The sequence below is a fragment of the Corvus hawaiiensis genome, chromosome 1 (genome assembly GCF_020740725.1).
Source record: "Corvus hawaiiensis isolate bCorHaw1 chromosome 1, bCorHaw1.pri.cur, whole genome shotgun sequence".
Taxonomy (NCBI): domain Eukaryota; kingdom Metazoa; phylum Chordata; class Aves; order Passeriformes; family Corvidae; genus Corvus; species Corvus hawaiiensis.
In genome coordinates, this window is record NC_063213.1 from 60,339,826 (window position 1) to 60,354,134 (window position 14,309).

The 14,309-nt window shown below is 40.7% G+C and overlaps 1 protein-coding gene across 1 annotated transcript in view; it reads left to right on the top strand.

Moving 5' to 3' along the window:
- The window catches only part of LOC125327538 (macrophage mannose receptor 1-like), a 35,644-nt gene extending 32,400 nt beyond the window's left edge, over positions 1-3,244 (top strand). The window contains 4 exon segments of the mRNA XM_048307134.1: positions 117-233; positions 497-664; positions 1,744-1,779; positions 2,158-3,244. Coding sequence (XP_048163091.1) covers positions 117-233; positions 497-664; positions 1,744-1,779; positions 2,158-2,357 — 521 coding nt within the window. The 3' untranslated portion in view covers positions 2,358-3,244.
- The last annotated feature ends 11,065 nt before the right edge of the window (positions 3,245-14,309 follow it).

Consider the following 14,309-nt stretch of genomic DNA (forward strand, 5'->3'; position numbering starts at 1 on the left):
TTGTCTATATGGAAGCGTTGGTGTCTTTTATACATTTTTGCATATTTTTTATGTGTTTATTGACTTGACCTCTAAGAAAATGAGCCACTGTGACTTGTTCCTTAATATTTTTTCAGGTGCTGATTTGGTATCAGTAGGAGACTATACTGAAGCAAACTTTCTGTCAGAAACAATTAAGATACTCCATGGAAAATCACTGAACTTTTGGGTAGGGCTAAAGAAAGGTGACAGAGGTAATATCTTTAATCATATGTTACCCTATCATATGAAATTACATGTTATGTTAAAAAGAAATCAACTTTGTACACTTGAAAGTACATATATATATATATAAACTACACAAAGTTCACTACAAAGTATGCTTAAATATGCCTAAAATTAGAATTGAAACATTTAACTGACTATTCATGTTATAAATTTTTTTTTCTCCACCACAACTCGTTTTATTTGTCTAAACCCGTGTGTTTTATACATATACGTGTATTTTTAATATTAGGAGAGTGGGTATGGACAGATAAATCTGCAATGGATTTTGTCAACTGGAAAGTGGGAGAACCTTCAAACCACAGGCTTAAAAACTGTGGAGAACTATGTGCATTGTCTGGCTCCTGGAACACCAACCTCTGTTCTTTCAAAAAAGGCTGTATCTGTAAAAAACTAAAAAGTAAGTAGTATTTCTAATACGTTAAGGTTAATAATGTCTAATAAATTATTTTCACTGTGTAACATAGAAATGTAAAATATTCTAAGTTTGCATGCAAAACCAATTGACTCTAATAGCAGCATGTGGCTGTCTAAATACTGACAAGCCCCACATGGCTTCTGACTGCCTTCTCAGAAGGCTGCATCTCCCCTATGTCCTCCAGAACTACCATCTGCCCCATGCAGCCATCACAAATACTTCAGACCCCTGTGTCTAGGTGAAAGCTAAGCTCAAAAGCAACACTTTATTTAATTTCAGATGAATATATTAAACAGAATCTTGTTCTGATGAGTGCAATGCAAACTGTCTTGTAGAAATGCTGGACTTGGTGATTCCTTTCCTTACTGACCACTGATCTGATGGATTACAGAAATACCATGACAAACATTCTTGTGGCACTCTTTATCTACAGTATGATAGAATCATGTTTAATAAAATACTTTTTGTATCCTAATAGAAAAAATATAATCTGTAAGAAAATGCATGAGTTTGATTACCAACTGAGATTAAATCAGAATATGGAAATTTTGTCTGGTTAAGCTTCATATTTCTGTTCACCTTTCTATTACCTGCTAAGTTCAGGAAGTGCAACTACCAGAGGAACCACATCCAGATGGAATGGTTATCTCTCTCTGACAGAAGGGGCTACAACAATGGAAAACTCTTTTCAGCTCAAGTAAAATGCTCATGATAACACTCAAGACCTCCTTTCAGGAAACACCTTAAATGACTAAGGATCCCGTGGGGAGTTTCTCAGAAATGAATATATTTGAAAACACTTTTTGAAATAACAGAAATCTGTCTCTACAAGTTGTTTTGGGTATCTCGACTGAGGAAGTCAGATGCTCTTAGAATGAGAGACCCAAACATCCTACTAGAGTTTTATACATGCTGAACTCCATCTCTCTGGGTTAGTAACTGTCACCAGCACCGGAATTTAGGGGGGAATTGTCAGAAACACTGGTACTTAGGAACTTGGAAATGCCTCTTTCTCTTTTTTTTTAAACATTCAGAATAAACTTTATTTTTCCTTCCAAAAGCTCCTGAAAACAAAGAGATGTCAACAGAAAATACAGGTAAGCATACTTCCTTTTAAGCAGAATAATAAGGGCATGCTAAAATAAAACAGGAATATAATTACATAGTTTCTCAGTATTAGTTTTGAGGGTGTTTAAAAAGTTTATAAGCTTTTACTCTGTACCTCAGTGTAGGATACATAGGTTATCCTGAAGTAGATATTGGTTTACTTTTTTATTTATATTTTTAATATTAGGCTTTGATCAGATTTAATTATATTTTGTTTGGTATTTGTAAAAAAAACCCTGAAGCACATGTTGAACTGAAAAATGACATGCACATTGAATTTTTCTGCTTTCTGGTTATAGAAGTTTCATTTGTTATTAGATTCTGAAATCTTTTAACCTCAAAGGTTATTCCATTGTATATCCCTACAGAAGAGAAAATTGAGAAAGTACTTTCTGCTGGCATCATTTGGCTGTTCATTCTTCTAGCCCTCTCTATAGTTGGAGCTGGAAGTATAATTTATTTCTACTCGAGGAAGAAAAGACAAAACCTGCCACATATTTCAACCAGAATGAGTGGATCAGAAGCAACTGTGGATATTCAAGGAAAAGACGCACATACAGACATGTAGTCTGACCAATTGCCCATGTGATCCAGCTAACAAAAACCTGGCTACGAATCAGTGAAATCTGACCCCAGCTTTTTCTTTTCCTACCCAGACAATAGTCTCCTTTCTTCTCAAATACAGAGTTCATGGACTTACATAAATACATACATACATCTTTCAAAAATCCTTCCAAAGTGTTACAGAGTTGTTTAGTCTGGGGAGTGTATGTGTTTTTCATATAAATGCGCATGGCTGAAAAGTTGGCTCCAGAAGTATTATGGGAAAAATCTGACAGATATTTACTATGTGAAAATTACTTTATTTAACTCAGAAATTCTCCTTTTTTACACACATTACTCATAACTTTAAATTGTTTTTCCCTGGGTGCTACTTCAGTGGTATCTAGGCTATGATGGGAATCACAGAATCACAGAATTAACTAGGCTGTAAAAGACCTTTGAGATCATCAAGGCCAACCACTGCTCATTTCAGGTTTTCAGCTTCATAGTTTATGATACTATCTTTTCATTTATGTAAAACCTGTTATGATATATGCATCTGTGGATTAAGTATTATTTGCTTACAAAAAAAAAAGACAAAAAGTTGTAAAAAAATTGAGGAGGCACGCTTAATTTTACCTCTAGTCTGAATTTTTGGATTATGACATTTCCTACAGCCTTGTAATATTCTAGTAGTCTGCAAATATCCATATTTTTCTGCAGTTCAAATTAATAATAAAGATAGAACAGGAGATGATCTTGCCATTGGGTTTTATTTCAGTAATGATTCTTTCAGTATGCAGAGCTGCCCCTTTTTGAATCCAAGCATGTATAATAAATGGCTATGTTATAGTGCATTATGTAATTCTTTGGTGCAGAGATATAAAATCACTGGCATGCTTTTTGAAAATACATTCTTTCTTTTTTGTTGTGATTTCATTTGATAATGTGCTGCCTAGACCCTTCTCAGCTTTTCTTCCATTGTACCAGTAGCAGGGTTTGCTTCAGGGGGTAGTTTATCATTCTGCATATTTTAAGACATGCATCATCCCTCCTGAGGAATGGAAACACCTTTCCCCAAGCCACAAGAGGGCATGTGGCACTAACTGGCCTCACTGAAGAAGCATATGGAGGAGCAGGACTAGAGCAGAGAAGCTTCTACCAAATGTGGGTACTGGGAAACAGATTCCTTCTTTGGCCCTTCTGTCTGGATTGCTCACTAACTCCACATGCTTACGGTCTCTGACTGACAAAAAGATGAGGCCACACTAAAAATCTCTGCAAGGGAAAAAAATCTCTGGAATAAGTGGAATAGGTTTCTGCACCAGGACATCTGTGTCTATGCCTGAGCAGCTTGAGAACACACTTGAATTACCTCTATTTTCTACATTTCTTCTAGATAACCATCAAGCAATAAAGGCTTCTAACTAAAAATATTATCGATAGTTAGAATGGAAGTACCCCCTTCCTCGAGGAATACTTATTTCAGATGTTATAACAAGGGCTATCTTAAAATATGGGTCACCCCGGGTAATGTTTCCTCCTGAGAGTTCAAATTTTCCCCAGCCCTCCTTTGCTGGATGGACACACGTTATTCCACACATTATTCTATACCTTTGGCTAAGCTGGTAAAGAGCTCTCACTAATCACAGATATAGGAAGATGTCTGAAGATTGCATGGCCTTCTCTTTCTTACTTAACGAAGTAATGTCATACAGACATAAGATCTTTTAACCAAGACCTGGTTCAAAACAAAACAAAACACCAAAAAACTCCAAAACTCCCACCACAAAAAAATCCCCAAACCCAAAACTCCCATCCATAGGTTCTTTAAAATAGAGTTAAAATTTAAGTATATTTTACAATTTATGTCATTTGAACACTTTGTAAAGCCCAGAGACAACAGCCTTCAGATAAAAGTTCCTTAAGTTACTTTAATAAGTCCTGTAATACCAACACCTTGCAATAAAGAAAGTCATTGCTGTTTTCAGGAGAAAATAGGAAGTAGCTGGGAGAGCTTTGCACGAAACTGTGCAAATGAGAAAAACACCACCTGCTTCCCATGGAGATGACTAGAGATAGAACTGTTTCCTGGTATGTACTACAGATATCTGGGAATACACAGTTCTGCTTGCCCTTTGGATGAGTGAGTAGGGAAAATGCTTTTCCTGGTCTATGTTGGCAAACAGTACATGCTGCTGGCTCCTACTGTATTTATGCCCGGCTTAGTGAATCTGATAAATTAAAGTTACCTTTCCCAAAAGAAAAAAGGAAACATACAACATAAGAGACTGATTTTTTTAAAGGTATTTAAAAGTTAACTATAAAAATTGGGAGTTCATAACAGAAGTATTCTGGTGACCAAATTCAGCACAGCCTGGGACCTTCAGAGGAGAAGCCTGGCTGGTATCACCACCATGCAGGAAGCACGGAGAGCTCAACAGTCAGGCTGCTCTGCAAGCCAGCTCTATGTGTTACCATATGAAATTATTTTCATATATGTGTATTTTTATGTCCAGCTATTCTGTGGTTGGGCTGAACACTGTGACTGAACAAGAACCGGACAGTATCACAAGTTAGACATGAAGCATTGTTGCTGATCCCCCTGCAAGGTACTGAGAGACCACAAAGACTGATCCAAAATGCCTCTGACAGAAAGACAGAGAGCACTGTGGTGAGAACAGCAATGAAAATAAGCGAGTGCAGAGTGAGCCAGTGCGGTGGTGTTCACACCTGGGGACAGGGGCTGAAAGCCATAGCCCTGACCAGACCTGCTCACACTTGGCAGCCACTGTCATCATTACCTGCTGTTTGCAGTGTGGGACAGCACTGCCAGAGCAAGGACACATCATTCTGCCTACAGTTTCTCAAACAGCTGAACAGCCACTGGGAAGAGACCAATGCATCTGAGCACCGATTCCTCAGCATTTGTCATTTGGACCTGACATTGGATATGAGCAAGACATTGCCCACATACCTCACATTGCTCAGACACAGAAGAGGGCTAGGTTGCACTTGGTTAAACTCCACAAGACAAAGAAGGTCCTTACCCCTTTCAGTGCTTAATCTCAAATCCCAGTGTTTCTGCTCAAGTATGTTGTTTGCATGTTTGTCTTTTCTTTTCAAAAAGTCCTCTATACTTAAAATCGCTGTCAGTTCAGTGCTTCAGAATAACAAAAAGATTGCTTATTGTGAATGCTGCTGTTTAAATTAGATTCAGAGTGGAGAAGACACTTCAGCACTCATGTCTAATGTAAGTGTTTCATACTGATGTGTGTGATGTGGGATTTTTTCCTCTCATTGTCATAAATAAATGGTGCCTGATTTTCCTCATTTTTAATCCTTACCACTTGCAATGACAACATAATCTCTTTCATATGTAGGCTCAGCTATCTAAGGCACCTGAAGGGGATGGAATTCATCTCACATAATGCAGATATCTAAAATGCAGCCATATCTAGCTAAACTGCTCACCCAAGGTCATCACTGTGGTCAGCACAGAAGGATGGATACATTAGAGTGCAATTACTTGATCTGGTCTAGAGACTGGTGAGAACTCTAGACTCTCTCTGGCACAAAGCAAGCCTAAACCAATTATCTCACAGTAAATGAGTTCTGCAGAATCCAGTTCTTAATTGATATCTTATGCAATTTGGTACAACATGCAGTAATAGCTTTTTGTTGATTATATTTATCATCAATAGCTCCAGGCTAATCAGAAAACAGATATCAAAACCCATCCTCATAGATTTTTCTTCCCCTGACTTGGAAGTCATTACTTTTGGAAACAAAGCATCTATCAAATTAAAAAATTTCTGTTATTTTTATTTCTCATACTAATTCAGAACGGAGGCTGAGCAGGTAGCATTTCTTAAGTAAATGTTAAGAACACTGACAGAAGCTCCTGTGAAATTACAAATAAAATTCCATGGCAAGCATCTACCTTTGTACCTCCACAAACACTTCCCAACCTAGTGCCAAGACAGGTCAAAAATCAGTGAAGTGTGTCTTCTCATAGTCTTGATACAATCTCTGTGTTTAAAGTACGCCAAACTGTTTCCTTGAGCAGCTGCTGACATGTTCACACCACTGAATGCTTGGGAAGGTTAAGTTGTGCTGAGCATCAGGAATGAAGGCTCTGCCACTTCTGTCTCTATCACTGATACATAGAGTTAAGGAAGAAAAACTGAGCATAAAAGTCCTGTTCAGTCCCATACCAAGTGCTGCTGCTAAAAGTTTCCTCTCCTTTTCTGCACAGACTGCCATAAAACCACTTCACCTATTTTGGCTACATTCTGTCGATATTTTTCCCATCTATTTCCTACTATATCCATGATATTTATGCTGAATTTAAGCTAGAATAGAAGACTGGTATTTTTGATCATCAGGCCGATAATTGCTGTTTACCAAGAATTGTTCAATTTTTAATTCAGCTAAATTTGGACAGAATTTATTTTTAATTTCTGTAACCCCATTTCTGTTCAGAATATCATAGATAAATCTTACATCGTTAGTACGTAATGTCATAGATAAATCTTAACTATCACCTAAACACCATTAATCATTAATATCTTGTAAATCTCAGCCACTCCACCCAATGCTGCCCTCATGCAATGTATGAAACATTTCTGAAGTACATAGCATTATGTTCCTAATGCTTTCAAGTGATGCCATGTTCCGCTGGTAAAAAGTGATCAGAAATGGCTCATTACTTGAACTGTATTAACAAATAATTTTCAAATTCTTTGCACAAATACACAGAGGCAGGTGGGTAGAGAATGGATTGAGAGCAGCCCTACCGAGAAGGACTTGGGGATGCTGGATAAGAAGCTGGACATGAGCCAGCCATGTGTCCTTACAACTCAGAAAGCCAAACATGTCCTGGGCTGTATCAAAAGAAGTGTGAGCAGCAGGTTGACGGAGGTGATTCTCCCCCTCTGCTCCTCTCTGGTGAGACCCCACCTGGAGTGCTGCATCCAGCTCTGGGGTCATTGGCACAGGAAAGACATGAACCTGCTTAACCAAGTCCAGAGGAGACCACCAAGATGATGAGGGGGCTGGAACACTTCTGCTGTGAAGAAAGGCTGAGAGAGATGGGGTTGTTCAGCCTGGAGAAGAGAAAGCTCCAGGGAAACTCAGAGCACCCTAACTACAGGGGGCCACAAGAGAGCTGGAGAAAGACTTCTTACAAGATCATGCAGTGATAGGACAAGGGGGAATGGCTTTAAACTTAAAAAAGGCAGTTTTAAATTAGATGTTAGGAAGAAATTCTTGACTGTGAGTGTCCTGAAACACTGAAACAGGTTGCCCAGAAAGTCATGGATGGCCCATCCCTGGAACTGTTCAAGATCAGGCTGGATGCAGCTTTGAGCAACCTGGTCTCTGGAAGGTGTCCCTGCCCATGGCAGAGTGGTCCTTTCCACCCCAAACCATTCTAGGATTCTGTGAAATTAACTTACTGTTAATTCTCCTCCTTTTCCCTAATTTATTCTCTTTACTCTTTACCAAATCTTGCCATTTTTATAAATTTTGTCTCAACAATTATTTTTTAAAACATTTTCAAAGGAACACTGGTTACTCACTTGTCACCCTCCAAAATACATCCAAGATAACTTTTAGCAGCCAACTGCTTCCAGTTATTGGCAGTGGTGATTACCACCAATGTCTAGGTTATTTTCTTTCTATTTCAGAGCGAAGACCAGTCTATTTTAGTTGGAAGGTTCTTACAGTGACCATCTAACCCAACTGGATTGCCTGATCAATTCAGGTCTGACAAAAGTGTGTTGTTAAGGACAGTGTTCAAATACATCTTAAACACTGTCAGGCTTGGGGCATTGACCACCCCTCTATGAAATCTGTTCCAGTGCATGACTGCCCTCTTGGTAAAGAAATGCTTCCTATTGTTCACTCTGAACCTTTCCTGGTGCAGCAATGAACCACTCTCTTAACAAGCACCTCTCTTCTCCCCCTAATTTTCTTTTCCTGTTGTGATTTTGGTATTAAGTTCAAAATTTAAATGTTAGAAGGAATTCAAAGTATTACATCATAGTCTTTCAGGATCTCTTTTTACATCAAGGAAAGTGGACTAGTTACTGCAGTTACCTAACCTGGCATATAGTAGGATTCTCTAAGAGAAAACCCACTCCATTTCCCAAACTTCCTATCTACCATATACAAGTTTGGAAAATACATTTACAAAGACATTTAAATCTAAGTTTCTCATGTTATAATCTCAGCACTTTTGTTAAATACTTAAGAATATTTTGCAAAATGTTGTGGTTGAGAAAAAGTATTTGAAATTAAACATATGATACAGTTTTATGTTCATTTAGCGCTCAAGCACAACTAAAGAAGGTTTTTTTTTCCTAACTGAACGTTAGTTTTGTCCAGTAGGTTTCCGCAATTCCCAGCTGTTCCTAACTTCGTAATTTCTTGTTCATAACTTTGCTGCATGTTCAGAGGAAACTGTTCAACTTCATGACTTGATCCCTTTTTAAATAGAAACAGAATTTGAATGGTTTATATTATTCTGGACTTTGTCTGAGTCAGGTTCCAGGTATTTCTACAGAAGATGCGAAATGGAGAAATATTATTCCCACACAGGCATTCAGATGACAAGTTGGCATTGGCATCCCAATATTCCATGATCCACACACTGAGGACAGGGCTTCATCGAAAAGTAAGCTTTTGTTGCTACCTCCTGGAACTACAAAGCAGTTGAAGAGGATCCTCCCCATCCTGGGGTACTTGTAGATGTCTCTTATGACTGGTTATTGAGCTGAGGAATGACCATTGGAGAGTGTATTTTCACGCAGTGAAAGAGCCCAGGTTTGGTGTGTACCTCGAAGACTGACACTGGCTGGCACTGCGGGCTTGTGGAGTCTTCAGGCTGGGAGATATTCACAGCCCCACTCGGTGCCACGGGCTGGACTCTGTCATTTCCAATCCCAGCCTGGAGCGACTCCGTGGCTTGGCCATCCCTCCCTCTGCCGGGGCAGCCACGCCTGACGAAGGAACAGCGCCGCAAAGTGAGGGAAGACTGCCCCAACCCTGTTCTGTCCCTTTCACTGAGCCCCGGGCTTGAAGTCCCGCAGCCTTCCCCGACGCGGGGCATCATCCCGGCGGGGCTGCAGGACCCGCACCTCACACCCGCCCTGGGCCGCACCGCCAGCAGCGGCCCCGCCGCCCTACACGCACTGGAAGCTGCGGGAGCCAGCGGGGCTGTGCGGGGCTGGGGGTCGGTCGGGAGGCGGGGGCGGAGGGCGGTGAGGGCAGGGGAGAGCAGGGGAGGACAGGGCAGAGGAGGGGAGGGTAGAGGGGGGGAGAGGGAGATAGGGGAGGGGATGGGAGCGGAGGGGAGCGGACGGGAGGGCAGGGCAGGGCGGGGGAAGGGAGGGCAGAGGAGGGAGGGCAGAGGAGGGAGGGCGGGGGGGGAGCCGGGGCCGGGGCCCCGCGGCAGCCGATGGCGCCATCTAGCGAGCGAGCGCGCGAGCGGCCGCAGCCCGGGCCGGGCCCCGGTGCGCAGGGTTCGCCCGGGGTTGTTTTTGCCGCTGTCCGGAGCCAAAGGCGGCCCCTGAGCCTTGGCGGGAGCGTTTTTGCTCTGCGGGCGCGAATCCCCTCGGCTCGAGGTGTCCAGGACGTGCCCCAGCACGGGCGCGCTGCGCTGCCCCGTGGGCTGATCCCAGTGGGATCAGCGTGAGGCCCTGGGAGGCACGGCCTGGGCCTGAGGGAATGGGCTGCCCTGGGGATGAGACGGAACCGCTCATCATTTATTTCTTAGATGACGAATGAGATAATGCCCTGGTTTTCTCTCTCCACCTAAAATTGTCTATTTTTTAGCTCAAGGTTGTATGTACAATTTTTTTCTTGTATTTGACTTGTAAGTGAAGCAGAACTAGTAAAATAATGATAATTTTTCTTCACTTTTTCTTTTGTTTCCACTTTTTTTTCCCCCCTTCTCACAAGTCTTGTAGGACCATTGCTGCAGTGTTCCGGGTAGGCATTTGTCATAATACATGATATTAGGATCAGTTTAAACAATATTAGCAACTGAGAGAGAGGATAGGTGGATGATTCACTAGTGGTTCTGGTAATCAGCTCATTACATGGCAAATAAAAAACTGTGTACCTCCATCTCCCTTGCTAATAAAGGGATAATGCGTATTTATCTCATAGAAGCATTATCAAGATCAGGTAATTGCTTTTAAATCTTAAAATTGAAAAGTCTACAGAAATGCAAAGAACATTAGCTTATTATCAGTAGAGATACAGAACTGACAGGAATTCTGCTGGCTCAATTTCAGAAACTTGTTTACACACCAGACTTGCCCCTCTTGGGGATATAAATATGGTCACTTTTATTTCCATCTTTCCTGTCATAATGTCAGGACGAAGATATTTCATTGACTGCATCACTTGTCTTTCTGTAAATGGTCATTTATTGTCTTTCAGTAAATGTCCATTGTGTTGTTTTTATGGGGCTTTTTTCAGACTTTAATGAGGTACATTTATTTCTTTACAGATTTCTGAGGAAGTGAAATGGAGTTGCAATTAGAAGCAATATGGCTTTGACACATCAGAAAGTATGAGTGTAATTGCTAACAGTACTTCTGTTTTTGTCATCTCTTTAAACTGTTCACTAAGATGTAATTGACTACAACAGATTGAGAGACTTCAAATGAAGAAAGAATAATGGAAAATTTCAGTTATATGCCCAAAGAATTATATTTATCGTATGGGTGGATAGTCATGCAGACAGCACATGTGCATGTGCATCACTGCTTTTTGGAGCAAAAGCGCACAACAGAAAGGCTAATCCATCCTAAGAACACAAGGCCCTGGTAGTGTTATGCTGGGTAAAGGTCACTGTAACATGAATTAAATTCTCCTCCAATTTTACATACATTAAGAAAAAAAAATTTAAAAAGTATCCTAGAAATTGTTCTGAAAGAACTAGAAATTGCTGTTTGCTCTGTTACATAATCCCTCTTGAAAACATTTCCAGTGCCAGAGGAATAGCAAGACTCAAATATTACACCAGTCTCTAAAACAAGCCCTGTGTTTCCTGAGTACTTTAAGACAGCTAATCTAATTTTGTATAAGGTAGACTGATAGAAACAGTAATAAGGAAAGAATTAGGAGATACTATGATAACTTATAGAAGAGTAAATGTGGAGTTTTTATTGGAACATCAGGCCTAACAACTCTACTAGAAGGATTCAGTAAATGTGGAGAATATAGATCACACCCTATTCAAAAAGTCCTGAATCACCTGGAAGAAAGAGGGTAGTGATGGTGTTTACTGACGACTCACATGTATTCATGGTTGTCAAAACTCAAGTTTGAGTATGGATACCTGCAGAAGATTTTTCCACTGCTGAGCTATGATGTAGTAAAATGGAAACTAAATTTAGTGCTATGAAAGTCAAACTAAAATACAAGTTCAGCGACAGCTAAAATTAGCAACATTGTTATGGGGTTACTGAGTGCGATAAGGTTAAATGCACTAAGAGTTTAATTATAAGACAGGATGATTAAGGGTAAATGTTATGGAAGGCTATAAAATCAGGAGCTTTGCCATGGGAAGGCCTGTTGTCAGAAATGAATTTGCCATGTTTCTGGAGAATAGGTTGACAGGGGCTGTTGAACAGTGTCCTGGGTTGCAGTGTATTCTATTACCATCCTCATGAGCTGTTGAAACCAGGTGGGGCAGTGTTTCCTTGCCTCCTCCCCCCAGACTATCTTTCTGTTAATTGCCCATCATTGTCCTGCCGCCTGACTCAGAGATAACTCCCTCCGGACCATCTTCTGTTAATGAGCCTAATCAACACTTGGCCTCATGACTCATTACCCCATTGTGAGATGCTCCACCCAGAGGGAGGAACCAAGCATCCCATCGTGGATATAATCTGAGATTCTGAACACCAGAGACAACCTTCCCACTGGATTTCCAGAGGACAGGAGCTACATAGCCGCCACTGGACCTTCTGAGGAGGAGCAGACCCTTTTTTCTACAGGATCGCCGCTTTGGGAGGACTGCAGCCACCATTCTATCAGACTGCTACCACCACCCTGACTAACAGGGTGCCACATTGTGTCCTAACTCTGTCAGTTTAACCCAGTGTTATCTGCCTTTATTTTTTCTTCCCCCCTCCTTTTATTTTCCTATTAAATTGTTATTCTGACTTGGTGTCTCCTGTCGCGATAGAGGGGAAACCCAGATGCTCAATATGAGTGATCAGCAGGAATCCGATTTATTGATTGTACCAAAACTCCTTATATACTAACAATAATAGGCTTTATGCATATTCGTAATGGCGCATTCTAAGTGGTTCACATCGACTAAGCTGATCCTAAACCCCTCCTTGGACCCCCTTTCGTGGTCAGCAATTCTGCTTTTTTCCCTGGCCTTCTAACCACAGATGTCTATTTATACTGCCAAAACCTAACCTTGCTGGCTCTGCAAATAAACCCATAGTTCAGCAGTAAGGCTCAATGGTGGTTCAGTTACTGAGCAAGATGCATGTAATATTCTGTAACTTCAGTTGTTACACAGGATGTGTGGTGCATTGTCTTATGAGACCTTGCTCAGCTAACTGCAAGCGTCTATGTGCCCATTCTCACGTAGCCAGCTTCTCAGATCAGTAAGCTGCAAAGAATCTGTATATCCTGAATCTATATGTCCCTTTTCACGTAACCAATCTCTCACAGTCTCCCACTAGTTTGTTTTCAAACTAGTACAACAGTCATCCAGATGTGACCAACCACTGGCTTGGGAGGTTCCTAAACCTTTAATTCAAAGAAAACAGGGTGGTGTAGGAAGGAAGAATCATTCATTATATGCTCATATTTACACTCCTGTAAGTGTCCATTATTAGCCTCTCTAAGAGAGAAAGCAATTTAATACATAGACTTCTGGTTTGAGGCACTGTAGTACTTCTACTAATTCTTGTTGTTACTAGTGACAAAGTTGAAAAGAAGTGAGTTTCACTAAGTTAAAGAATAAATCTTCAAAATCTTGAGTATCAAATATGACTCTATGACATATCTCTTAAATAAACATGTCAAATGCTTGAAATATTTCCAAAAAGTACATGGCGCTCAGCTACTGTCTGTGTACTCTATTGTTTTTGGAAATAACAGTGTTGTTTAAGCAATACACCATTGTCTTCATAGCTGCTTTCACAAAAGCAGGTGCAGTGTCCTTTCAAAAACATGAAGGGATTAAATACATTACACTGAGTATCTCAGAGAGCTATGAAATGTATTTCTCTCTCTCACATGTGTCCACCAGGGTGATTCCTTTAAGGTGTCTCTTTACTGTCTAAAATACTCAGCTAACTTTCCTTTGTCAGGAATTCTGACACTTAATAGCAATGTTTTATTTTGTCTTGGAAAAGAAAATATATGTTTTCATAAGACATTGCCAAATGTGTTCTACTGCACAAAATACTCATTCAAGTTCCATGCTTGCTTACATGATGGTTTTCCAGCATTTGAAAACAAGCCTGAAATATGACCTGTTTATTTGTATGGAATCATTCATAGATATAGATTTTAGTGACTATCAAAAATACACTTTCTGTAACACTAAAAGCTACATATATACTTCGTCTGGGATGGCTTCCAATGTTGGGGTTCCTCCCCCCTGCCATGTGGTCCTGGGAGAGGGGCCCCGGGGTAGAGGCAGGGCCTACAGGGTTTCCCTACTCCCTGGTCAACCTCGTTCCCCCTTGGTTGTTTTGTGTTCCCCTGCTGGGAAGGACCCTCTGGTGCCGTGATTGAGCAGTTCTTCGGCAGTCACCGACCGGCGGCTGGAAAAATAAACATCTCTGAAAATATCTACCAAGAATCAGTCCATATATATTATTTTCCATGGGCCTTGTTGTCTGATACACATTGCAAGAATTACCACTGCAACAAATGGTGAGAATGCGGGCATGATATTGATCCCTAAAGACAGCGACTGTGATTTGTG